Source organism: Branchiostoma belcheri, unplaced genomic scaffold (assembly GCF_001625305.1).
Source record: "Branchiostoma belcheri isolate BF01 breed outbred unplaced genomic scaffold, Haploidv18h27 scaffold7, whole genome shotgun sequence".
Lineage (NCBI taxonomy): Eukaryota > Metazoa > Chordata > Leptocardii > Amphioxiformes > Branchiostomatidae > Branchiostoma > Branchiostoma belcheri.
In genome coordinates this window covers 3,461,260-3,487,343 of record NW_017804353.1, presented here as the reverse complement: position 1 = coordinate 3,487,343, position 26,084 = coordinate 3,461,260, and the positions used below count along the sequence as shown (strand labels likewise).

The 26,084-nt window shown below is 42.8% G+C and overlaps 3 protein-coding genes across 3 annotated transcripts in view; 1 reads left to right on the top strand and 2 right to left on the bottom strand.

Annotated features, from left to right (window-relative positions):
* LOC109484366 overlaps window positions 1–7,778 on the bottom strand; it is a 58,546-nt gene extending 50,768 nt beyond the window's left edge. The window contains exons 1-8 of the mRNA XM_019787618.1: window positions 7,666–7,778; window positions 5,728–5,798; window positions 4,493–4,674; window positions 3,812–3,945; window positions 3,179–3,348; window positions 2,721–2,962; window positions 2,197–2,358; window positions 1,213–1,355 (exon numbers count right to left, since the gene is read on the bottom strand). Of these exons, the coding sequence (XP_019643177.1) occupies window positions 1,213–1,355; window positions 2,197–2,358; window positions 2,721–2,962; window positions 3,179–3,348; window positions 3,812–3,945; window positions 4,493–4,674; window positions 5,728–5,792 (1,098 nt within the window). The 5' untranslated portion in view covers window positions 5,793–5,798; window positions 7,666–7,778. The remainder of the gene's footprint in view (window positions 1–1,212; window positions 1,356–2,196; window positions 2,359–2,720; window positions 2,963–3,178; window positions 3,349–3,811; window positions 3,946–4,492; window positions 4,675–5,727; window positions 5,799–7,665) is intronic.
* A 1,712-nt stretch (window positions 7,779–9,490) lies between these two features.
* Window positions 9,491–25,441, top strand: LOC109484501. Its single transcript, XM_019787787.1, has 22 exons — window positions 9,491–9,661; window positions 11,729–11,886; window positions 12,706–12,839; window positions 13,549–13,721; window positions 14,297–14,526; window positions 15,352–15,513; window positions 15,820–15,965; window positions 16,275–16,328; window positions 17,097–17,300; window positions 17,829–17,917; window positions 18,421–18,545; window positions 18,876–19,021; window positions 19,317–19,424; window positions 19,748–19,888; window positions 21,100–21,198; window positions 21,480–21,579; window positions 22,081–22,220; window positions 22,482–22,580; window positions 23,081–23,224; window positions 23,526–23,603; window positions 23,893–24,024; window positions 24,628–25,441. Exons 1-22 carry the CDS (start codon window positions 9,579–9,581, stop codon window positions 24,721–24,723), a joined length of 2,841 nt encoding a protein of 946 aa, XP_019643346.1. The 5' UTR covers window positions 9,491–9,578; the 3' UTR covers window positions 24,724–25,441.
* LOC109484365 overlaps window positions 25,036–26,084 on the bottom strand; it is a 41,553-nt gene continuing 40,504 nt past the window's right edge. The window contains exon 18 of the mRNA XM_019787617.1: window positions 25,036–25,689. Coding sequence (XP_019643176.1) covers window positions 25,563–25,689 — 127 coding nt within the window. The 3' untranslated portion in view covers window positions 25,036–25,562. The remainder of the gene's footprint in view (window positions 25,690–26,084) is intronic.

Here is a 26,084-nt window from a genome sequence, read left to right as displayed (position 1 = left end):
TCATGTAATAGTAGGGGTTTCCGGAAAAGGCTGTGCTGTGCATGTGCATGTGCTGTGCCCCTCTTCAGGGCCCCAAGCCATCACATGTTAAAGCTGCATTATGAAACTTTTTACGCAAAAATTTTAAAATATTCTAATTATGCTAAATTTCGGTGTTATCAACAGTTACTATCACTTTTTAACACATTTGTGTCATTATTTCACATTTCTGACGTATATTTTGTGCGTTCAAACAGTTCTTGTTCAGTTCCCGGTGCCACCGGTTTGCTCAGGACAACAACAACAACAGGCAGTGGTTGGCCCCCCTAGTGTGGCTAATTGGTCGGGCATGACAGGATAGATAGACAGGAGCACATGTCACAAGATTGACTTCTTAATTGGAAACACTCATATCTTTGACATGAAGCGGAATATGATTATCAACTTAGTGTATCTTATTGGGTATCAATAAACTGTGCCATTATCCCTTCAAAAGAGATTAAAAAATCTGGTAAATGATGAGGTCTTTCAGAAATGTGTACAAAGCTGTCAACTGACGCCCCACTGGGAGGTACATGTACCATATGTGGACAATACCATATGTTAGTCTCCACCAGACTCCTTTGCAGGCTGAATAAATAGTAGAAATTGGCTAAGGGGAACATCATTGGCCAGAGGAGTTGGCCGGCCATAGAGGGTCCAGCTTACCTGCAGGAGACTAACCATACATGTATGTGCGGTGTGGCCAGAGGTTTGAATAGAAGATCATTCACAGTTTTGTAAGCTCATAAGGAGCAAGGATGTTGTATTTTTGTTGCTGCGTATTATTCTGGAACACTAAAGGGTTAAGTCAACGTACTTTGTAAAGAAAAGAATGGAAAATATACTTCTTGTATTGTCAAAAAGTCACATAATGGCTTGGGGCCCTGAAGAGGGGCACAGCACATGCACATGCACAGCACAGCCTTTTCCGGAAACCCTAATAGTAGAGCTTTAGACATACATGTAATTACTCATAATGCTTTGCAACCCTTCTAGCCCTATTTGTACACACACACACACACACACACACACACACACACACACACATACACACACTAGTACTAATTGTTGTGCATTGGTTATATTAAGTTCACCTAACTTATAAGATACATGTACTTGAACTAAAGATCAGATCAGATCAACAAAAGGCAAATGTGAATTGCTAATTAAATACAGTATTCATATACGTACTGTTTCTTCACCCTTGAAGTCAGCATCAACAGTACATCTGTAGAGAAACTGGTTGGGGCAGGATTTCTTGTTCCAAGTGTTCTCCTTGGCCATTACAGTCCACTCAGAGTGCATCATGGAAAACTCCTTCATCTTGCCAAGATCTGCAGGATTGAAATTGATATGTTACTTTTACTGTAGCCTCAGGATATAGGCTCAAAGTTAAGCCATGTTGATTTGATTATATGGATGACATCCTCTGGGAGCCCCAAAACTGATGCGAGCGTGCGAATAAAAAAAAGTTTTGCAAAAAAAAAAAGTTCTTTTCATTATGACATCTACGTGGTCATGAGGGTTGAGAAAATGGCACAGAATATGGTTTGGCGAATAATCTAGTCTTCAAGTTCATTTCTTTACAATATCGTCTTTTTTTGTTTGATTTTGGCATTCTACGACATTGGTATAGTTTTTATTAATTTTTTTTGTAACTTATGGTATATTTTTGTTCATTTTGCAACTGTTTTGTACGATTTACAGTATGGTTGAAAACTTTCTTTTTTTTTGGAAACGGCCGAAAATTCATGCGCGCGCGGATGTCATCCATATAATCAGATCAACATGGCCTTAGCCATAACATGCTAGGCTCAAAGTTAGCCATAACATGCTAGGCTCAAAGTTAGCCATAACATGCTAGGCTCAAAGTTAGCCATAACATGCTAGGCTCAATGTTAGCCAGTGAATCAGGGCCTAAATGAGGGGGGCTGTGGTATGATATTCTTGGGGACATGTTGGCTCTGAAGTCAAGGAACTGGCCTTTGAATTTTTAGCCCTGAAAACAGTCTGACACCCCGGCTACTTTTACAGATGAAATGTGACTATAACTTCAATTTTTCTCTCTTGACTGTTGAAAATCAACAATTGTACAAAACAATAGCACATTTTCAGTTATTGTAAAGAACTACTGAAATGCTGTAAGATACAATGTTTCCATACATTATAACCTACCTTTCATGTACTCAAAGAAAATGGGTTGACCCAATGCATCCACATCTTCTGCATTACATGTGTGAACAGGAACTTCCAGAATGGCTTGTTCAAAATACTTGCGTACTTCAGTGCTGGGAGTGTAGCTCTTCTCCAGCTTGTAATGACAGCCATGGCCAGCAGCTAACATTCAGCAAAAGAAAAGGTACAAGTTAGTCAAGAAATATACAGAGTCTGTGTCTTCTGATTTTGTTCTGTAGCATTAAGTTGACTTAAACAAAACTGATGTAGGTAAATTTGTCTTTGAATCAGATGTGACAGTTTTGCAACAGAGCATACTTGTCTTGAGTTAAGAAACAAAATACATATGATTCATGCTATTGCACTGACTAGACAGCTATACCTGCTCCAGCCTACCAGGTATAGTATGCTCAATTTCACAGAGGTGAATCTGCGCACATAAATGTTATAGTATAGCTTTTGCAGCTGGTTCCAGACTAGTCGATACGTGAAGAGAATAAGTTCCACATGGCTGTCCAACTCACAAGCACAGTGATCCTTTTGACACTCGCGTTCCAAGTCCACATTGATGACCTCCTCATCGTGAGACCACGTCACTGAGCTGTGCACGCCGCACGTGTCCTGGTGGGAGTTACACTGGCTCTGGATACATTTGGGCAGCCTCATGTCACTGTGATCCAGCCCCTCGGCCCGGCTGTAGAACTCGTGAGTGTGCTTGTTCATGGCAAAAATGGCAATCTCGTTGACTGAAGGCTTGGTGGGTGACCTGTTGGAAATCAAAAACAAAAATGTATCTCTTACATGATCATATAACGTTACATGTACATGTAGGAAGTGGGAAACAAGATGTAAGAAAAATGCAAGACTTTAAGAAAGCAGGGAAGTAGGGAAGAAGGAAGAATGGTGTATATGGCCATAAATACATGTAGCACAACTCTGGAATGGCCAAAAGTTGCACATTGCAACATACTTATAACCTCACCTCTTGTACTGGAAGATGTAATAGTAGTCGTCCTGACCAATGATAGGTTCCTCGTTCTTACTGAGCAGCTGGAAGAATCTCTTTGCCTCCCTGTCTGCCACAAAACCAGCCGCCTTTTGCGGGAAGATTCTGACGTACATGATTGTCTCCGGGACAATTTCCATGACCACCTGTACAGAAAAAGTCCATTCAGTGACAATTGAATACAATTTCACATACAATGCACAATGTATGATGGAAAAAGAGGTTTGATTTGCAAAACCAGGAAGTTCTGAAAATGATCCCGATATAAACAGATTTTCTTTCCTGTCTCAACCATTAATTTCAATGAATAACTAAGAGACTGACTGAGTGACTGACTGACTGACTGACTAAGTGACTGACTGAGTGACTGACTGAGTGAGTGACTGACTCAGTGAGTGACTGACTCAGTGACTGATTGACTGAGTGACTGACTAAGTGACTGACTCAGTGACTGATTGACTGAGTGACTGACTAAGTGACTGACTCAGTGACTGACTGACTGTCTGACTGACTCAGTGACTGATTGAGTGACTGACTGACTGACTTCTTCTCGAGTCACTGCTACATTCTTCACTCTACACTGAGTGACTGAATGAATGACTTTGTTACCTTCCCATCTGTTGGAATGGGTGGCATCTTCCACAGCTTCTTGGGCAGCAGAACAGACACGGTGACTTCTCGCTGCTCGTCCTTCCCGCTGTGGGTCTGCAGGACGTACGGAGACTCTCGCTGGATACTCGTTCCTGGAGGAAGAAAGAAGTTGATGAGTAGAAATCTCAAATAACAATAGGAGCTAGAAACTTAAGGTAACATTTGCAAGGCAAATACACGTTTACCTTTGCATATGGTTTGCTTTGTTAATTCTTACTCAAACACATTTATTATGGTCAGACAGGAGTATAAATCCCTCCTGCTATAAAATTGCAACACGATGCAACCTAACACTAGCTACCATCTTAACAGACACAACATTGGTTCAGGTCATTGAGGTCACTGTTTGGAGAAGAAGAAGAAGAAATGTAGCAAAAACAATATGTTTTCCTTCGGTAAACACAATTAGCAAATAAACTAATTTCCAAGCAGCTCCAATGGCCCCTGTAACCATTGTGGTGCAGCCAATGGTTACAGAAAGCCAATGGATACAGGTGGCCAGTATAGACTCCCCTTGCCCCACAGAATCTGCTTGGAAATTACAAATACACTTCTTCATCACACTTGTTAAAAATGCTACCTCATTGACATAACATATTATTGTGGACAAAGTTGAACAATTTGGCCGTCTGTACTTGCCTTGGTCATTGTCACCATTAAGGAACTTGGACAGCCGGAAGCGGGCATTGTTGTACGCTGTTGTCAGGGACTCGTCGTGCACAGTTGTTGAGACCCACAGACCTCGGTGCAGGCGCCTTACTTGGTACTCGTCATTGGAACACAGACACTCCTGCCAGCCGTTCAAATCTCCGCAGTCCGGGCTGTCGGGAGTAAACATTTATTAAAACAAATGAACAAACAAACAGATTAGTCTGACTAGAGAACATAACACAATGGAAATAGTTCAATACCAGAAAATAATTCCACTTAACCTTTTTTTTAGTGCAGACATTAAACACTATCTGAAATAAACTGTAGTATAAGGGGTTGAATTGACTGGTCTGCCATTTCGGTCAGCCGGACCGGACCACTTTTTCCACAAACCCGAATTGTAAGATGATAGTCTTTGCACTTTTCTTGCCATGCATTTTTACATCAAAATTGTGGTTACGACGAATCAAGTCCAACGCAGAAGACATAAATGAACACAACACAAAAGGGTCTATGCATCTGACTTGAAAATCTAGTTTGGATAAGATAAGATAAAAAGTGGATAAGATACAAGATTTAAATTTTACTTCTCTACTTAGTAGTGGTACAAGAACTTACTACACACTGCAAAGATGTGCAAAACAAGCCGGAAACAAACATTCTTCTTAAATATCTATAACGTTAACTACATTTATGAAGCTGACGAATAAAACCTGGCACGTAAATTGCTGAAGAGACAGGAAACTATGACCAGAGACATTGTACAAGACATTGTGTGTATAATGTCCTTGCTATGACATATAGAGCGGGAAGTTTAGAACTAAGTTCAAAGGTCAGTGGAATGAGCGATGTGGCCAAAAGCAGGGGGGTGACCAGGCCTTGCGAAGTGATCGACTTTGGTCAGTGGGCGGCCCCCTACTATTCTTCAAGCAGATGTTGGCTCGTACGCGTATATCATAGACTTCCTTTACCGGTCGTTTCAAGATCTTTTAAGGCTTTTCAAGTGCTAGGGAAGGATTCTGGAACCTTCAAGTTCACCCCATTTCCTGTATCTGATCTTTTCACCACCCGTCATTCTGCCTGTCAATCTTCTCCCAGCCACGCGCTGTCAACCTAGTCTGTGCAGACAAGCACACGCAAATCCACAGACAATACTTCCGTACGGGGAAGTTAAGTAATGATGGCAATTCCAGACATCCAAATCCTTATTAAGGTCTACTTACTCGGACTTGGACTGCACGGCCAGGGCGGCCACCGTCAGCAGGGCTAGCCATCGGACCACTCCCATATCTGCCTGTGTGGAAAAGTTTTGAATTATGAGACGAAATGTCGTTTAGACGGGGGACGATACCGACTTCCAGTCTTTTATGAGATCGAAAATATGTAACGTTATATATAAGATTAGATACGATGATATAAGATTAAAGATATAGAAGATATGAAGTGTTGAGTACAGATATAAACTTTCTTCAGACCGGTGTGATTTTTCTGTTTGTTAAAATAGCGTCAAATAGTTCCATACTCCACTATGATGACTACTATGGCTTTGTCACTGTGAGAACAGCTCTGAAGTGGTTTAACATTTTCCCGTTTGCTCATTCATTTTAGTTTATTTGAATGGCCAAAGTCCTAGTGCTGAACAGAACTATAGGTGATCTATCCGTACTTTGGCGCCTATTGACCAGACCTAGCGGCAGGGGGTTGCCTTGTGTATTCAACCTAAAAACTGTACATCTTTGGTTGACCTGGAGCCAAAGCGATGGTCCCTGTAGGTCCAAACTACAGTTTGACTTCCAGACTAAGCTTTGGCCCTCTCAGTGATAAGTTGTACAAGGCCAGATGGTGACTAGGCAAGAATACAGTTGAAACAAAGTACTCAAAGTTTCTGCAACGTCAGCCCTATATCCGAGCCTTGCAATACATTAATAGGCGCCGTACGTGCGCTGAAACACCTACACGCTGACCGTACAGTTTTTGTTTGATTAATCGGTATCAAAGTTTTTACCTTTATCTCCTCATGTAAACACCATTGTGTTACTGCTGTACCAGGGTAACGGTCACGCTGCCCTTTGGTTAATACAGTATAGGAACCCGCCCAAAACCTAGCTGTGCATTTGAAATTCTTGTTTTTTCTACTACATTTACGGTAACATGTTAGGTGCGTCTCAGTTACATTTGCGAGCAGACTCTTACCAGGCCGTCAGTTGAACATAGCTACATGTAGTACTAGTGGAGCCCATTCAACAAACAGAACTAATAAAAATAGGAGCATCCTTTAACATGTGCAACGTTTGCTATCCTACACGTGTCGTGACCACAATCGTACGTTTCTTTATTGGTCAAAACCTAGTCACCCTGGTTACCCCTTAACTCTCGCTTGGCACTTATTTCAATGACGTATATCTTTGTAAGGGTTATATGGTGACTTTTTTGCAGGTGGTGACAGCAGTAGACAATGGTATCATAGTCCATATTTGAAAGCGCCGTAAGTTACCTATTTATCACATATAGCAAACACCATTGTCTATGAAACACAGTAGTGCTTTATAAGGAGATTCAGATAGCGTTATAGCGTGGACAAGAAGTTACATCTATTTCCTAAAACAATATATTGTACGGTTGACTCAAATTAAACTAAAAATCGATTCGATTCGTACAGAAAGGTAGGCGTGGCTTAAACATGATCAGATGAGACTGCCCACGAACTTTAGCCGACCATGATCGGCTGGTGTTCGGGGGCGAGTCGGGGGAGGTCCTGAATGTGTGGCGGAGGCTTTACTATTAGATATTAGTTGGAACGTGTCCAGCTTTCCTCTACCAATCAGAAGAAACGGTTTTCTTGCTCTTAAAGTCCACATAATTGAGGTGGCCGAGCTCCAACTGGAAACGCCCACTTTTTTTGGCTATGTATCAAGTATTTTTTTTGCAAACTGTACTATTACATCGGAACACTTTTTGCCCTAGCTCAGAAAAATCCTGCAATAGAACTACGCATGACTAAAATCGTCAACATCAATACATATCTCAGGGACATAATTTTGTTCCAGCGTAGCTGAGAATTGCATTAAATGAAAAATATCTAACATTCGTATTATATTGATGAACACTGGATTAAATTTGAATGTAGGCTCCATCAGAAATAAAAACTGAAGAGTACTTACTGACTTTGTGGGATGCTTCAACCAGCAGCAAACAGACACCTGTTTTTTTCGCGCTAGCACTTAGCCACTCGCAAAAATAGTCTGTCTGGTGAAGCGGCCAAACTTTTATACTCTCGCTGACGTCATGGCTCAACCGCCAAGGGTTAGTTCTTCGGCGCATGCGTAGGTAAACGTTTCATATTGACTTAAGAAGAGCAAGGACAGTAAACAGTCTACCCGGGGTTGCGAAAAAAAGCAATCACTTCAAAACACGCAAATATTTTTCACCTGAAAACAGCTTTACTGATCATATGACGATGGGGGTAGTTGATTGAAAAGAGCGACACAAGGCTACTGACAAGAGATCCGAACGATTCCCTTTCCCCAAATGGATTGCTCTGCTTGGTTATAAGCCTGATAAGGTACCATATACTGGAACAAGAACCGGTTTGGACTGGATTCGTAACATGTACTCTCACCTACCCTTGCAAGAAAGTGAATTAAGTACTGGTATGACCAAAGCTTTCCACTGAAATAAACACCACAGAATTACATTGTTGAATTTCTCCTGCATATCAGGGCTAACAGCACGAGCTCGAGGTCATCGCTACACACCGCATGCGGTTGATTTTTTTAAATTGTCGAGTCAGCACTTAGGAGAATATTTGATCGTTAACTCAGCAGTAGTGTAACGTTAACGTCAGGACCGACAAAAGACGCGAAAATTGCAAAGTTTTGTGCACAACGTTAGTTTATATAAAACGCGTTGTACCCCGCGATTTGATCATGATTTTTCTACTGGACATGAAAACCTTCTGTTCACAGTTCTAGCGTTCAGCGTGTGACAATAGCTCCACGTGGCTCGACTTTTGGTCAGTAAACACTCCACGTGTTTACCTGTGTGCTAAAATCGGACTCACGTGCCCGTACGCAAAGGTATGGGCTGAATCATATCTTCGGACTGTGACATGAAAGGGTCCCGCGGTGACCAGACCACCTGCATCGTCTCATAAACATCCCTGCTTTATCATCTCCGTTATCAGGGCTCCTCTCCTATGGGGAAGGTTTTGTTTGTCACTGCCTATTTTCTGTTTTTCGTCCCGTCGGAGATGATAACAACAAAACAGTGCCAGTGTTCGCAGTCTATTGAACAATATATTATATAAATGGTCATCTGTAGCCTGGATTCCAGACCCATAACACACGAGGTCCAGTGTTATCCAGAATCAGGGCCTAACTGAGCGGTGGCTGTAGTATATATAATTTCAGTGGGGCATGTTGGCCCTGGAGTCGAGGACCTGGCCTGTGTAGGCCCTGGAAACAGTCTGTCACCCAGGCTAATGTTCAGTCGGCGGGACAAAAGGAACAGCCGAATATTAAACCATATATATACATTTGAATCTGTAAAGGATTAGGGTTTTAAACAATTTTACAATTTTTATTTCTGGTCAAATTTGATGGCGTTGTAGGGCATTGTATTTGAGGGCATTATTTTAGTTATCGTATGAAATCAGTCAATAGACCGTACCGGGCTATGAAGTACAATATAGCACGGTTCACAAGCATAGGAACGGACATTAATGTCATTAATTTATCTTTTAGTATGACTTTCTTTTAACCGATTCATTTTTAACTTCAAATCTCCGCTTGAAGACGCACCAAGCTTTTTTTTATGAGACTTTGACTGAGATGTTCTGGATGAGTTTTGTTTCCAGAAAAATCTGAAGAATGGCAAGGATCTAGGAGACAAGATGATCGCATGGAGATAACTGAAACGCAAACAATGGGCGTGTCTTCTCTCTGATCCTAAATGATTAACATCGAATGACAGACCTTTAACACACATCTGGTCGCGACTCCGCCGATCAGTTCCTTGTGCTGAAGCCGTGAGGAGTAGTTGGTCTTTCTTGCTGTGCGCCGAACGACTTACTTAGATGTCCACTATGTTGCAGGCCGTAGTTCTGCTTCTGTTGGTGGTAGCCCACATCGGTAATGCCGACAACAGCGCGGTTTCGCAGTAAGTAACTTTTCATTGATGTTTTTCTTCTCCTTCTTTTTGAGCAGATTTAAGAGATTTAGCGAAGAAAAGGGTGCTTTGGGAGCCTGGCTTTGGATGCAGATGACTAGGGTTGAAGCTATTGTCATAATTTTTTTATATCATCTAGTGTCTTTCTCCTTAGTACCTTTGTGTAGTTACGAAACGAAAATCTGGAATTCAAAAATATGTGCGGTTTGCATAATTTTGAGGGCATAAAGGGGTAGCATAATTTTGGCGCCAAGAAATCGCGCTTTTGTCGATCAACTCACTGAAGCATCGCTTGTTGTTTACGACTGACCTTTAGTTAGGGCTATTCGTCTTCTCTCTAACCTGTGTTTTCCATAACATTGGTGACTGAAAAGACGTTTGATTCATACCGCAAATAAATATTAAACCAAAATTTTGCGACAACTGCACAAGTGTAGCATGATAGCATCACATATCTAGGAAAGAAATGACTTATGTTTCACTGCTGTAGAGTTACGCTCTTATATAAACGTGTGGTTTTCTTACACAACGCTTTTTATTCACAAGAGTCAAATCAGACACTGCCAAGTGGCATAAAGAGTTTTGATGATGTTCTGATGTTGGTTGCGTCGCATTGATACACATTTGACTTACTAGTACATAGGTTTGGGTTTGAAGGACGGGAGGAAAACATAATTTTGAAAAACAAAAAATCATGTCCTTGGAATTCGCAAGGTTGTGTAAAGCTGACTTGTTGACATGATAAGGACATCCGGTGTACCGATATACAAAACAACCAGCGTGCTTAAAAACAAGTTACACTCTGACTTCTCAGAAGACCTCCGTAAGGCTAAAAACACTAAAAACACTCCGAAAACAAATGGCATATTTAAAATTAGTTCACAAACAAAAACATTCCTGTACCAGCTGGTGTGAGGTATGTTAAGTTTGTTTTCCCCTGTGTGGTAACAGATAAGGGACGGTGGACGTCAGCAAAAACACCGGTCACTGAGGGACCGGGAGCCTGGCCTGAGTTGTGCTGACGGTCAGCTCAACATGGGGGTCCTGATAACACATCACAGACAAACAATAACAATAACCAGGTCACTCTGGGTGGTGTCCAGATGACAGCTTCTGATCTCCAAGCAGATGTAGGGGAGGGTTTCGAGGCTTTTGTAGCCCCTGTCTTGTGGTCAAGAAGCAGAAAAATATGCGGGAAAATAGAAGATCTTTTTCTCTAATTGTTCGGAGGATTATGCTCCTTTTTACTCTAATATGTGACAATATGGTCTGGTTTTTAAGCGTGTCTGCACCTGTATGATAATCCCTAGTGTGAAATAACGCATTAGAAATATACTACTCTATTTGCTTGTGCCCACGTACCTTTATAAATGTTTTGGGTTACACTTTCTCCCTCCATTTTGTCCTCCCTTCTTTCCCCGCTCTTTCTCTCCTTGTGCCTCTCTTTATTTCTCTCCCTCCTCTATATCCGTTCTTTTCCTCCCTCCTCCCCTTCTGTCTTTCTCCGTGTGTTTATTTCTCCTTTCTCTCTACTCTCTCTTCTTCGCCCCCCCCCCTCTGTCTGTCGATCCGTCTCTTCTTCCTCCCTCTTCCTCCTTCTCTATGGCCGCAGATTCTTCGCCTAGGTACCATCCTGGTTAGTTTACGTCCGCTCCAACAGTCGCTCCACCTAGCGACTAACCAGGATGGTACTACCTAGGCTAGGAGATTCTTTTCGAATGTAGAAAAACATGTACAACATAACGTTGTCTCTCTAGTATGTCTACTTGTCCTGTATCTGTATCTGTATAGTCGGTATAACCGCCTTTCGGCGTAACACACCAGCTTCGCAGGCACGCGGCGCGGCGGCAGCTGGCTACATTACGCCGATCGACTTGTTACCCCTAGCCCTTGAACATCTATTAAACTCTAAACATTGTTTAAAGCTATCTAATGACAATGCCCCTACTGTACTTGGTGACAGCGAGTTCCACTAGCGATAGGTCTAGAAAAAAACACACCTAGTTACACACCTAGGCCCTGTCGCTGTTTCTCTCACACCGTCTTTCTCTTGTACAGAGACTTTGTGCCGCTGTGCTCCAACCCCGAGTATGACGTCACCTTCTCCCCGGCCACGGTCACGGTCAGTACCACGGTGTTCGATCTCTCCCTGACCACGGCCAAACTCCGTGCCAGACACAGGCTCATGAAGTACTTCCGAGGCGCTAATGATCAAGGTCAGACATCTTTGTGAAATATAAGTAACGTTTGTCTTGCTCACTGTTAGGTTAAATATTTCACACAAGGATGCATATGATTATATATCATGTCTTTACTTTCACAAGTCGGTGAATAAAACACCACCAAAAACACTGATCCATCCTTAATGTTTCATAGATGTAGTATGGAGATATAGGCCTTTTATTTAAACGAAAATAAAAATTGACTGTACTATGTATGTGCACGTGGATCACATGTGGAAGTAATATATATAGTCTGGTGGTCACCATACGGTAATAACAGACTGACTGACTACCTGTAGTTCCTCATCGAGTACGATGGACGAACATCACCTGTAGTATGTGGGTCATCCAAAGATAGACTTTCTTTAGAATGTGTGTTGCCAATGACTTAAGCCTTGCTGTTCGACTTTTGCCAGGCTCATTATGCAGGCTAGCTCCTCGCCTCGGCTCCGGGGCCAACATGTCCCTAGGGAAATTTTACAGAAGTCGTTACCCGGATTAGGCCTTGTACAGAGTCTAAATCAGGGCCAGGCCTGACAACAGTCTGGCATCCAGGCTACCAGCAGTACGGCCCTGCTCAGGGTCTAACTAAGCGACTAGCCTTCAAGTAGTACTAGCCCTGACAACAGTCTGGCAACCAGGCTGTCAGTAGCACCGAGGGACTACCCTTAGTTCTAGCCCCGACAACAGTCTGACTACCAGACTACCCGTAGCATTGAGGGGCTAGCCCTGACAACAGTCTGACCTACAGGCTACAATATCAGGACTATTAAACACATGATGAACGTTTGTTTACCAACGTTTGTTTACCAGGCGTGGAGATGACCGCACCCTTCACGAACGTCATCCAGACGCGCGCTCCCACCGACCTGTTCCGGGAGGTGACCCTGGCCATCCCCCTGCCCGAGGACGTGTGGGACAACATCCCCAAACCTACGGACAGCAAGGTACGGCAATACTTTATTTCTCCGTAAAGGCGCGGTCACATTTCTCAACCCGGGCCCGGCCGGGCAGTCGTTTATAACGAAAATTATGACATAAGACTGCAAAACACACACACACACAAAAAAAAAAAAACGTTTGAGAAAACTAACCATGAGCACTATTTGTGTATACGCTTAATACAAATTGTTTATTTTTCGTTCACACAAACAACCCGGCCAGGCCGCGACTTGGAAATGTGACCGTGCCCTAAGGTAAGGGATAAAAAGGGGAGGGCGCTGTTTCCTAATCTCCTCCTTTTCTTTTTGATATGGCAACTGCTCTGTTGGCTAGTAGTGTACACTGATTTCTCCAGACAGTTCTGTCCTGGGCGATTGCTTTTCAGCTTCTGAGGTTTGCCTTAAGGTTGTCCCTGCATCTTTTGAGCGGTTTTCCCTGGGTCAGCCCGATAGGGAATAAATGTACAATAAAGACCAATAAAGTGCCTATAGAATCTATCTTTTTTTTGTCGTCTGAAATCTTCCCTGTTACATTGAATGAGGCTCGGTATCTGTGAACATTGGTCGATTCCTATCGTTAAAAACCCAGAAATCGACACAGCCAGAAACGCCCAATAAAGCTCACAGGCTCATCGGATGAGCTATTTTTCTGCTCTATAGCTGACGCCAGTTTTAGCAAGGATGAATTGTTTGTAATCTGTACCTTATACCATAGGTGAGGATTGACAAGGTACCCAGGAACATAGCATACGTCCGGAATGTGCGGAACAAGGCCGCCCTGGGCTTCTCTGTCGAGAGGGAGGCAAAGAAACTCTTCGGCATCTTGAAGAAGAACGGGGAGCCATACTGGGGTGACGATGACTACTACTACATCATACAGAGTAAATCGTAAGGATGGCCATTCTTACAAGTTGAGACTCACCTAGTACCTAGTTCTGTTATAGGATATAAACACAACAACAGCCTCTAATGATAATAATATATGAATGTGTAAAATGTTAGATCAATCGTATGTCTTCTAATGTATTGAAATGATAGAAGATGTTTTCTGGGCATATGACGTTTCTTGGTGCTGATGATTTTGCTGATGTTCCGTTCAAGTATGTACTCCTACGTTCATAATAATAGCAATATGTGTATATACATTTACGTTTCATCTTTTAATGATACTAAGATCTTGTACCAATTTATATCTAGAGATATATGTTCTCTCGTATGTAAGGCTCTCTCGTAAGAGAACCGCCTCCTCCCACCTGGTCCCGCCCTAGAGGGAGCCGAGGCGCACCTGGACGGGCCTGCTGTCTGCCGACCTCCAGGCTGCAGGACTGGACATCACCTCCGCCTGGGTGGCAGCCAGAGACAGGCAGTCCTTGAGGGCCGTATGCAGAGGCGCTATGGAGTTCAGTGATTGAGTGAGATATATGTAATGAAATCTTCTCCATTTTCCCTTTTTTTGTTCGCAGGCCTGAGAACGGGAGAGTCATCAACCAGGTGGCCATTTTCTCGATCAACGACCGAGCCTCTCACGTGTACATCCGGGCGAAGGGGTTAAAGGCACACGTACAGAACCAGTTACCCGTCTGCCTCAGAAAGGGGAATCCGGAGGCTTGGGACTTGTTGGGAGAAGCGCCCAAGGATGTCGACGCTGACATCGATCTGACAAGAGTCGAGGCGGGGGAAAACTACTGTAACGGTATGAAAAAATTGTATTGAAGAAACAAAATGTCTTTCCTTGCAATGGCATACACAGCACCGGGGACAGCGAACACACAGTCAGCAACAGGGACAGGGAAACACAGTCCGCAACAATGACAGGAAAACACAGTCAGTACCAGGGACATGGAAACACAATAAGCACTAGGGGCAGGGAAACACAGTCAGCACTAGGGGCAGGGAAACACAGTCAGCACTAGGGACAGGGAAACACAGTCAGCACCAGGGACAGGGAAACATAGTCAGCACCAGGGACAGGGAAACACAGTCAGCACCAGGGACAGGGAAACACAATCAGCACCAAGGACAGGGAAACACAGTCAGAACCAGGGACAGGAAACAGTCAATACTAGGGACAGGGAAACACAGTCAGCACTAGGGGCAGGGAAACACAGTCAGCACCAGGGACAAGGAAACAGAGTCAGCACCAGGGACAGGGAAACACAATTAGCACCAGGGACAGGGAAACACAATCAGCACCAAGGACAGGGAAACACAGTCAGAACCAGGGACAGGAAACAGTCAATACTAGGGACAGGGAAACACAGTCAATACTAGGGACAGGGAAACACAGTCAGCACCAGGGACAAGGAAACAGAGTCAGCACCAGGGACAGGGAAACACAATTAGCATAGGGGCAAAGACACATCGCTGCATAATAAAACAGAATTTACGACGCTAACGTGGATATTGTCAGTGCGCGACTTGAAGCCCGTCCTAAGTGCCTCAGCCCGTGGTGCGCGATCCACTTTATGTTCTGTGATGAGGCAAAGTTTTTATTTCCATTCGTTTTTTATTTGTGTAGATCCAGATTGTCCTGAATCCAAGGTCCTGCAGACGTATGACACTCCGCTAGAGAAGCGGGAGTACACCGGGACCGCGTCAATGGTGTTCGCCGCCGCGCCGTCATGCCACCTGCACGCCGCGTACGGCATGGCCCAGCGCGCCATCTACGATAAACTTAACGGTGACTTGATCATACTTGTTAGTTGTAGATTACCTATTCCTTATTCATATTGATAAACCTTGCATGGTTCGTTATAGCACTATTTGAATAGGATTAGAGGACCAGCCTGAGTTCGTGTCTATGAAAAAAGAGACCCTGTAACTTGTGTAATTTGGTATGCACAGCTTACTTTACCCACTGTGTGCAGCGTGCAAAGCATAGATGTTGATAGAACGTATCATAGTCTCCCTATTCCGTACTTATAGCTAATTAGAACGTACTGCGTTTAGCCCCATATGCAATAAACTTGACCTTGACTTTCTGCAGCTGCCGGCCTGATGGAAGGAAGGCCATTCCGAATGTTCGGGCCGGTCATGGGGCAGATATATCAGAGGAAGGCTGGGGAGGACGAGTGCAACAAAGTTTTCGTGCAATCAATTGACGTCCCGGAAGAAGTGCTTGCATCAGAAAAGGTTTGGCTCTGCACAATCTAAACATACGCACATACACACATACACTCTGTGTGTGTCTGTGTGTGTGTGTGCGTGTGTCTTTATGTGTGTGTGTGTGTGTGTGTGTGTGTGTGTCTGTGTGTGTGTGTGTGTGTGAGTGTGTGTGCATGCGTGTGTGTGTGTGTGTGTGTGTGTGCGCGCGCGCGTGCGTGCGTGCGTGTGTGTGTGCGTGCGTGCGTGCGTGTGTTTGCGTGCGTGCGTGTGTAACACGGTAAAACGGTATTTTTAAGAAATGACTACAACTTGTTGTTTTTATTCTATGCATTCTAGCTTCCCGATTTTGTTTTCGGACAAGAACCATACGACCAAGACGTCGTTATGGACGTAAGTAGTCTGTTGGATCTATAGCCTCTACCAGGCTTCGGGAGACGGCTGGAAACAGTAGAAATCGGTCAAATAGAGAAATAACATGCCGAGGGAGTTGTGTGCGGCAATATGTACTCTCTCGGCATGTTATCTCTCTATTTAACCGATTTCTACTCTTTTCCGCCGCCTCCAGAAGCCTGGTAGAGGCTCTGTTGAATAAGCCTATTTGATGCCTGGCTCAATTCCGTTTAATCACCGACATATACTTGTATTTTCACCGCTGTAAACAGTTAAAAGGAGCAGTTGGGTCCGATATTGTTTTTCCAATAGATTATCTATCAATTAATATATAATCAGAAGATCATAATCATCCCCTTATCATCATTTTAACGAGTAATAATGACAATGTAATATGTTATGTCATAGACGAAGTGGTCTCTCACTGCCTGAAAAGAAGTCAAACCCAACAAAATTAGTATGCTGTAGAATGTAGTATCACGTAGACTCTATTAATATAATATCATTGTATCTTATTTGCATACATGTTGTTTGTACTTGCAATTACCCCTAGGGCATGTACATATTTGCGATAAACTTTCTTTCTTTGCTTCTATAATTCGTTGATTAGCTGAAAGTGTACTTGAAATTACTTATCATCATTTTAACGAGTAACAAGAATAATAATATGTCATATAATATGTCATATTATGTACTTGCAATTACTCCTCGGGCATGTACATATTTGCAATGAACTTTCTTTCTTTGCTTCTACAATTCGATGATTAGCTGAAGGTGCACCGGCGGGACTACCCCGGGCCGTTCACGGCTTACGTGCGGCACTTCGGCGGGTACGCTGACGAGGAGGAGATCTACCGCCAGGGCAAGGCTCTGATGGCGGACCTGGACAGCCGTGGGATCTGTTACATCCCCAACATGCTGGAATTTGTCGAGTACAACCGGGGGTCCCGACAGTTCGATCGCCACAATGAGGTACATGTACAAGCCAGCCTACATAGTGGGGTCGTGTGGCGCAGCGGTAGCGAGTTCGGCTCGGGGTCGAACCCTACCTTGTCACCAATCTTGTGCCCTTGGGAAAGGCACTTAACACGACTTTCCACACTCCACTCATGTGAAAATGAGTATGCCAGAATCATTATCATGATCGTGGGCATCAAAACCAAAACAAACTAAAAACATAGCTTGACGGCTGTCAGAAAACAGGTAATTAAGTCAGAATAGTGTAGACATTTAGAAAACGACACTTAATAAGGCAGAAGACTGAATACTGCTGTAGAGTCTAGTACATGCATCGACATCTATCTAAATCTGTGTATCTACACCCATCTATCTATCTATTTAATTATATATCTATCTAGCTAGCTAGCTAGCTGTCTATATCTAGCTATACAGCTATTAGATTATCTATCTTACTACCTAACCATATCTAGCTAGTTAGCTATCCATAGATTCATTTATGCACAATCTAAACATGTGTAATGTTTATGGTTCCTTTTTTAGGTACTCTACTACGCTTTTCCGGGAGTGACGTGTGAGCCTGAAAAGCCAGACTGGTTCATCCCGGTGCACCTTGACTCTCCGCCCAAAGGGTGAGACGTTCGGTATCTACTTGTGGCTAGCCTGGTTACCGGGCCTATTTTAGCTCCCGAGTCTTTATGCGGAAATGATAACGACAGGGGAGCTATAATAGGTCTGGTAACCAGGCTACTTGTGACTTGTTTGTAGAAGGTGAAGTTGTCGGTGATCTACTGAATATGCCTGATGTAAAAATACGGGAGAAAAGGAATTCTTGAATAAACGGGATACAAGAGCCGGACGTTCTGCTGCAGTACCAAGGGAAGTCGCTGGGAGGCCTTATATCTATCAATTTCTTTGATAGGTCAAGACCTAACCGCATACCAAATGTCGTATTAATCCATCCATAGCTTCCTGTGTTATGCTGTTCAAACGCAATCAACGTTACGCCACTAGAACTTTGTTTACAAACCTACGAATGCTGGAAAGCAGACTTAAGTGTTACGATTCCCATTTACATTGTCATGGCTATATTGAAAATCAATGCCGCTATCTTTTTCTTCTTCTTTTCATCTAGTGATGAAACTAACGCCCTTGATCTGCTGCTTCCTTCCCTGGACGATCTGTGCCGGAACAACGACTGTGTGAAGAGACAAACGGTCAGAAGGTTCGAGAACTTCTTGGAGGAAAAAATACAGACGCGTATGTGACTTATTTTTTTTATTTACCTAATAGTATGAAGACCTCGTTTCACAATGTTCGTAGCATGTCTTTACATCGTACTCTTTCAAGACTTGTATAGAATTTTCCTTTGTCCATTCTTAAAATATTAAGCTTTTTAAGCTGAATGTGGCAACTGTATCCAATCTATTTTTAATAATAGCTGATTGTACGAAGAACCGGCGATAACTGCGAATAACATGTTGACATTGGGATCTGTCATCGTTGAATTAGTTGCCCCACTTTAACAGGTATGGAGTCTAACACCCCGCTGCCACTCATGTTCAAGTATCATATCTGTGTTGTTTCCAGCTGGTAGTTCTGTCTGTGCCAAGCAGAAGTTCTGCACCAGTGTCCGCGAAGCGTCGAAGCAAGCCATCTCCAAGCTTCTGTCCTACTTCAACGGTTACAACAAGGAGCAACAAAGGATTGACATGCCAAGGCCACTATTTCACTATGTGAGTGATAGAGTTTTTGTTTAAAAAATAAAATAAAAATACATCACAGTTTCGTTCCTGCGTATGCACACTCACATGGGCGCACATGCGCACGCACACAAAATCACACACAGGTTAGATTTTTGTATATTTAATAGACATCTGTATTTTTATCAGTATAGCCGGCATTACCGCCTTTCGGCTCAACACACCAGCTTCTCTGGCACGCGGCGCGGCGGCAGCTGGCTATATCGCACCGAACGACAATTTTCGTTAACACTAAACCATATTCCTTTGCCTCGCCTGTATTTTCCAGATGAACTTGACGAACATTGCGAAGGAAGGGTGCAACAAAGAGATGCTGACGTGCAGCTTTGTTCCCAAGCGTATCGCAGCGGTCCCTCCAGAACCGGTGGACAAAAATGTACGTAACGCACGAACCCTTACAGTAATATAGTTTTAGATGTGTGATTGGTCCGTTGTAGGAAAGAAGCAAGCTCTGTCACTCTCCATACGCGTGTTGCATTTATTTAAAACTAATTGTTTGTCATGTGAACCTACAATTTCTATGAGTGTTAACAGGACTGGTTTAATGTCCGGGGCACCCTGAAATATTATATTCTTGGAACGTCTGTCCTGGGCGTTTCAGCCTTTTCTGTCAATGACTACTTGATGTTTGGTAGACAAAAGTGTAAAGTGGTAGTGACTTTCAACACTCTGCTGACTACTTATCCTCGTCTTGGACAGATTCTACTGATCGCGTCCACCGAAGTAAACGGTTACACCATGCCTTTCGGCGACCTGACCGACAAGGAGATCATGCAGACCATGATACATTTCAACAAATCACTGGCTGGTCTGGAGAAGTTTGGCATTGCGTACGATAAGGTGAGTGTTGTAGTATTCCACCCTAATCCTAGCCTTGTTTCCAAACCTATTATAGCTCCCGAGTCCCACATCCCTTCCGTATGTAGAGGTTTGAGGAGAGGATGTAGGGCTCGGGAGCTATAATAGGTTTGGTAACCAGGCTACCGTTATACTTAAGGCATATGTAGAGCTGTGTACCGATACTCAGTACCGATACTGTACCGGAAAAATTGATTAGGTACAGGTCCAAAATACCTAATCCCTCCGTACCGGTACTGTACCTAAACAATTTCACACCAATTTTATGCCTATTTGTGACCTTAAATGTGGAAATAGCTGGTCGCCAATGGGTTCCAATGTAAGGACAGTGTGTTCATGAAAACAATAATACCTTACTTTTGCCTATATTTTATCTGAGCATTCTCCATAAACCAAAATTAAACCTTAACTATCAAGTGTATACATGTTTTTGTTGCTATTGAAAGAGTTCAGAAGAGCATGTAAATTGGTCGAATTTTTTAGGTACAGGTTCAGGTCCGGACCTGTACCTAAACCTGTGTACCTGTACCTGTACCTGTACCTAAAATTTGTTTAGGTACACAGCTCTAGGCATATGCAATGTCCTTATGCGTTTTACATGTTCCCAAAGATCTGTATCTGTATCTGAATGGCCGGTATAACGGCCCTTCGGCGTAACACACCAGCTTCGCAGACACGCGGCAGATATCATAAATATTATAGTCAGATAGGATCTTGCTTCATTTATATACTAGTACTAGGTTGGTGTAAAAGTTGCTCTTGCATGCAAGAGCAGGCTTTTAGGTAGAATTTTTTTGGTGGGTGTCCATATTTTTTATTGTATGCTATCCACAGTGAAGACGCACGGTGAGCAAGCTTTTTAGGGGGGCTTTTTTAAAATTCACAATGCTCTCAAACACTACTTTCTGCATTTTGAGGTGCAAATTTGAGTTTTTTTCCTCCAGTAAACCATCATTTTTGTATTTATAGTAAGGCTGAAGGGAGGTATGTGTGCATGGCAGGGATTGGGAGTGGAAAAATAGGGTGTCTTTAGGGTGTCCTACCAAAAAGTAGGGCGTCCAATTTCTTATTATTTTCAGTACAGGGCGTCCAAAAGACACCCTGGACACCCCCCAGCTAAAAGCCTGTGCAAGAGTCATCGTCTTAGTCAGAAATATGACAATTGAAGAAAGCATTTTTCTTCATCCCCACAGCAAACGTTTGGAATTATGGAGTATTTTGCAGCGGATGAAGAGCTCCATCACAACGCACTGTTTGTTCGCAAGCTGGAAAAAGGCATGGTTTCCGAAGAGGTAACAGTAAAATCTGAATTTAAATATTGTTAAATTAATCCTTTGTCTGTTAGCTTTATGCTGTCATACCATGTATTTGCTTGGATAAGCTACAAACACTTTGGGCATGTCTAGTTTTAAAAAAACTCTTTTGAAATAAAACGAGTTGTCGGAGACTGCGATCGGGATCTCTGTTGGTAATTCTATCAGCTCGGAGTCTCTATCCTGAATTGTGTATTTAAAGAGCTTTTGCTCGCTTTGTTTGAAGAACTTAACTACGATGCCATGCTATGTCGATACAGGACGTCGTCCCCGAGTCTACAGACGCTGAAGAGCGACCCCGACTGCACAGCCTGGTGAAGGACCATGGCGACAACGTCCTGGAAATCCGCATGAACCCCAGTGAGTGAGCTGTGTCTAGCCAAACCTAGAAACCCATGATATACAAGTAAAGTAACTATGTTAGTAACTGCCTGGAAATGTATCAAATGCATATGCCACGTTTACAACTTGAACATGGCACAGGGAAGTGCCGTGACAAAGTCAGCCGGTAGGAGGCAAAAGACACCATCTGAATTTCAAGTTTTGACATGTGCATGTACTTGAAATGGTTGGTTTATTGAAATATCTTGCAACTTCATCTGTGTTGGTAGAAGTCATTATGAATCAAGTTTAAATTGTAATTTCCGACGCAAAAAATCGGACTTACACAAATTTTCGACTTTCGACTCCAGCCTTTGTCAGGTCCATCTTTTTGTCTTGGAAATTACAGTTTAAACTTGATTCTTAAGATCAGTTTTTATCAATCATGAATTTCCAACACAATGACGACAACTCGGTGAATACAGTACCCTGCTTATGGTACAAAACTGAACCACATGTTTACTCTCTCTTATTTCTCAGAGATGTATGCCTGTGTCGACACCGAATCATGCAACGCTTTCTTCACTCGCAAGACTATGATTGCTCTGCACGACTATTTTGCCGGCAACAATGATGGAAATGTGGATCTTGGAAGTCTGTCGCCTCTGTTTTACCATACGGTTAGTGTGGTCGCTTTTCACTCATCAAACTCTATGGACATGTTCTTTTTGCTTTTCGGACTTCTTTATCAAACAGGTGCAGGAGACTACTATAGTGTGCTACGCTGTGTTGTCTTGTATTCGTGTTCATTGTAACGTTTTCAAAATCATTGTGACGTTTTCAAAATCATATCCAGTTGCTTGAGTAACTGCTTTTTGGCATTGTAACGTTGACTGTCTATGTATGGATATACATATTTTTGTTGTAAAATTATTCCCCAGGGTGAACCCAAAGTCGAAGGCTGCCCATACGGATTGTCAAGCTGCGCGGCCATCCCGGAGGAGTTCTATGAGAACACACCAAAGCCTAGCGACGAGCGGGTTGGTATCTGATTCACTGATTTAACTCGTGGATGGAAGTAACCTTAGTGTCGGTCTTTTAAGCTTTCATCCGTTCCCCACGATCCGCTACTGGCCAGACGAAAGCTAAAAAGGCTGACACTCATTCTAGGATGGAAGGACATGTTTATTCCTGCCAATATCCAAAACTAACCATCAGCAGTAAAATGTGTATACAGCAATGTATTTTAACTAGCATGAGTATGAATACTAGACACGTTTTCCCGACGTTCTCCATATATTGTAATCAAATATGAACAACGCAACATTATCTGTGTATATATGTATTTTTGTTTTGCCAAAGTACTAGACTAGATGGCCCCACATGTCAACCGCAACAGACAGTAGGGTTAGGTCTTAACACAGATTCGTAGTATCACGTAGCAAGGATTTAGCTATTTCTTAGGCTGTGCTTACTAACACTCGTTGGGCATAACATACTCCTATCAACATGTGCATTTCTGTATGTATTTGGAATACAGGTGACGATCTTCGACGCTACCAAACTTACCGGAGTCGGTTACGCTACTACTTTATATGAGGCACCAGAGGGAGATGAGGGGTGGACCGCCGTGTTCGAGAAACTGGCAGCGAAGCTCGACGAAAAAGATCTGCTCTTTAATAGGGTGGGTTATATACATAGGGAGTTAGGGACATATATTAAAGACTGTATAGATATTAGAAATTCCAACAATGAGTTCATACCTTTCCCATACTAGCGACCCACTCTTGTGTTAGTTAGGTTAGTCTTATGAAAGTGTAGTTTTGTACTAGTAGATGACATACTTTGTACCACAATTGTTGTGCAATAATTTTATTATCAAATACGTATCTATTTGTATTGGATAATTTCATGAGCCCAAATGAGGCACTAACTCTACAATCGTTGTTAATATTGATGGTAACGTCTTATTTTCCTTGCTACAGGAGTACGGTTTCTTCTTCAGGGAGGCTCATCCATTCGACACAAGTAATGAACCAGCGTACGTGGCCTACTGGAAACAGGTAAGACTGGAACTCATTAGATAAAGCAAAGACTATTGCTTCATTGATTTGATAGTGATAAAAGATCTTAACGTAGAGACACGTTTTTCTATACACGATCATCAAACTATCATAAGCCTGTGTACCGTCAAGGAGCTATAAGCTCCTTAGTACGCGTACCGTTGAATATTAGACAAACCATGCAAGGTTTACTGACTTTCGTTGTAGGGCAATGTGGTCAACGAACTTCAAACACAGGGATATATGTTTGACGTGTGTGTGTTTGTGTATTTGTTTGTTTGTTGTTTAGTCCGCGGAGTCTGAGGGTGAAGGTGAAAGTGAAATGTCAGCCGAAGAAGACAAAGAGATGCCGACGGAAGGTCCTGCCGCTGAGAAGAGTGAAGACGGCGAGAAAGCTGAGATGCCCACAGAACTGTCAGCTGTACGTAACGCTTCAGCCATCTTTGTCAACCGATAACTTTCATGGGCAGCAGTCTAAAACTGTTTCTGTTGGCTATATCTAATTACATAACGCATATACTTAAATCCACATCGTGTACCCAAGCCACTGCTTTTTATGTACTGAATCAGTTCGAAATACTTATTATTCTCAGTGCCCTAAGCGAAAGCCCAGGTTGCCCATCAATATTTCTGGCAGGCAGCCCCAGTTACAATGCTATAAAGTCAACCATTAGCTATTCTACTTAGCGGCCGGACAACAAAGAATTCAAAGTAATAAACACACAAGTCTCAAATAAAACTACACCTGATTCATTTATTTACAAATGTAAAAAAGTACTCAAGTACAGTATTAAAACTTTTAAAATGTTTTAAAAGGTCTAGCACAGAAAACATTACTTGAGCGGCGAGAGTGGGTATTTCTAACACTGGTTCATTTCTATTCCTTGCTCATACTTGGAACAATTGTCAGTTCTTGTAATTGTCATAAGTAATAAAATCGATTCATGTCTTGTATGCGTATGTTTTTTGCGCATTAATTGTAATGAATTAACGAAGGGACGTCCCATTTCATATTTCCCCTCAGGTTTCAAAGACTGCAATGCCAGACAAAGAGGAGGGCGCCGCCGTCCCAGCTACCGAGGCACCCGCGGGCAGTTCTGCCGAGACCGAGGAGAGATAAACACAGAGAAGACGGGTGGGACCGTCGAGAACTGGGTACACCAACGGAAACGTTCCCCATCGCCTTTAGCCTCAACCAGGCTTCGGGAAGCGGCTGGAAAGAGTGGAAATTGGCTAAATAGGCAGATGATATGCCAGAGGGTTCGCGCTGAGAGAACAGTTTGCCGCGAATTTCCAGCCGCCTCCCGAAGCCTGGTAGAGGCTAATCACCCTAGTAGCATTAGTAACTGTTAAAATGATAATGTAATTTTCCTTCTATTCTTTGTACTTCAAGCATTTGTAATACTTGTAATAGTTAAAAGCGATTTTTAAAAATTTGTTTTGATCAGCTGGTAATTGATGTTAGTCAATATTTGATAAGCTTTAGAAAAATCATATCATCCTATCATAAAACTAGACTTGCATTGTGAGATTCAATGATGCTGCTCAACTATAAATGGCAAAGACATAGCTTAGTACCATATATCATTGAATTCACCTTTCCATAGCTTTCATTTTTGCTAAATGATATGACGTTGCAATTGTTAAAAACAGATTATTATCTGGATATGTTCATTGTTATGCCTATGCTCCAATAAAACCGTCACCCACCACCAAATCCAAGGCGTGTCTTATTTTTCAACAAATCAAGAAGCACGGCGCAAACATGCCATATATGCATGTGTCATCACCTAAAATAAATTCTAGACACCGATTTGATTGATAATTTCCTTAAAAAAGAGCCGGTCCTCGGCATATTTCGGCGAGCAGGTGTAAATAAATCGACTTCACATTGATATTGAGGGATTCGTGTTCGCGTGGCTCACCCCGATATACGTGTATCAACATTCTCGTATGATTCTAAAAGAAGAATTCATTGTCCCAAATCACGTGGCCACTAACTACTACAGGTCCAATGTAGCTCAGGTCACGGTCGCGTTCGGGTTCGGTGATCTTCTTTTCTTTGTCAACTTTTGTTTTCTGCTCTCTGTGGAAATAAAAGTGTGTTTGTGTACAAGGTAAATAGTCAAGTTACGAAAAAAAAGAAACAGAAAAAAAAAGATTATTGTGATTCAATCAAAGACGATTAGTGATATCATCCAAAAGCGTACCTTCCCAAGTTCTCGGCGTCTTCCAGTGTATCCGGCAGAGGGATTCCGAACGTCTCCGGCAGACTGAAGACTCCGGCGCCGCCCAGAGTGCTGAGAACCCCGAACGTGAGCATGGGGAGGGGCGGCCACACGTCAGCCAGCAGGGACACGAACGGGGACAGGATGCCGCCCACACGGGACGACATGTTGGCCACGCCCACACCCATCGTCCTGAAGAAACAGAAATTAGCTCATTAGCTTCCTCCTTTTCAGGATTGCAAAAAGACGAAGT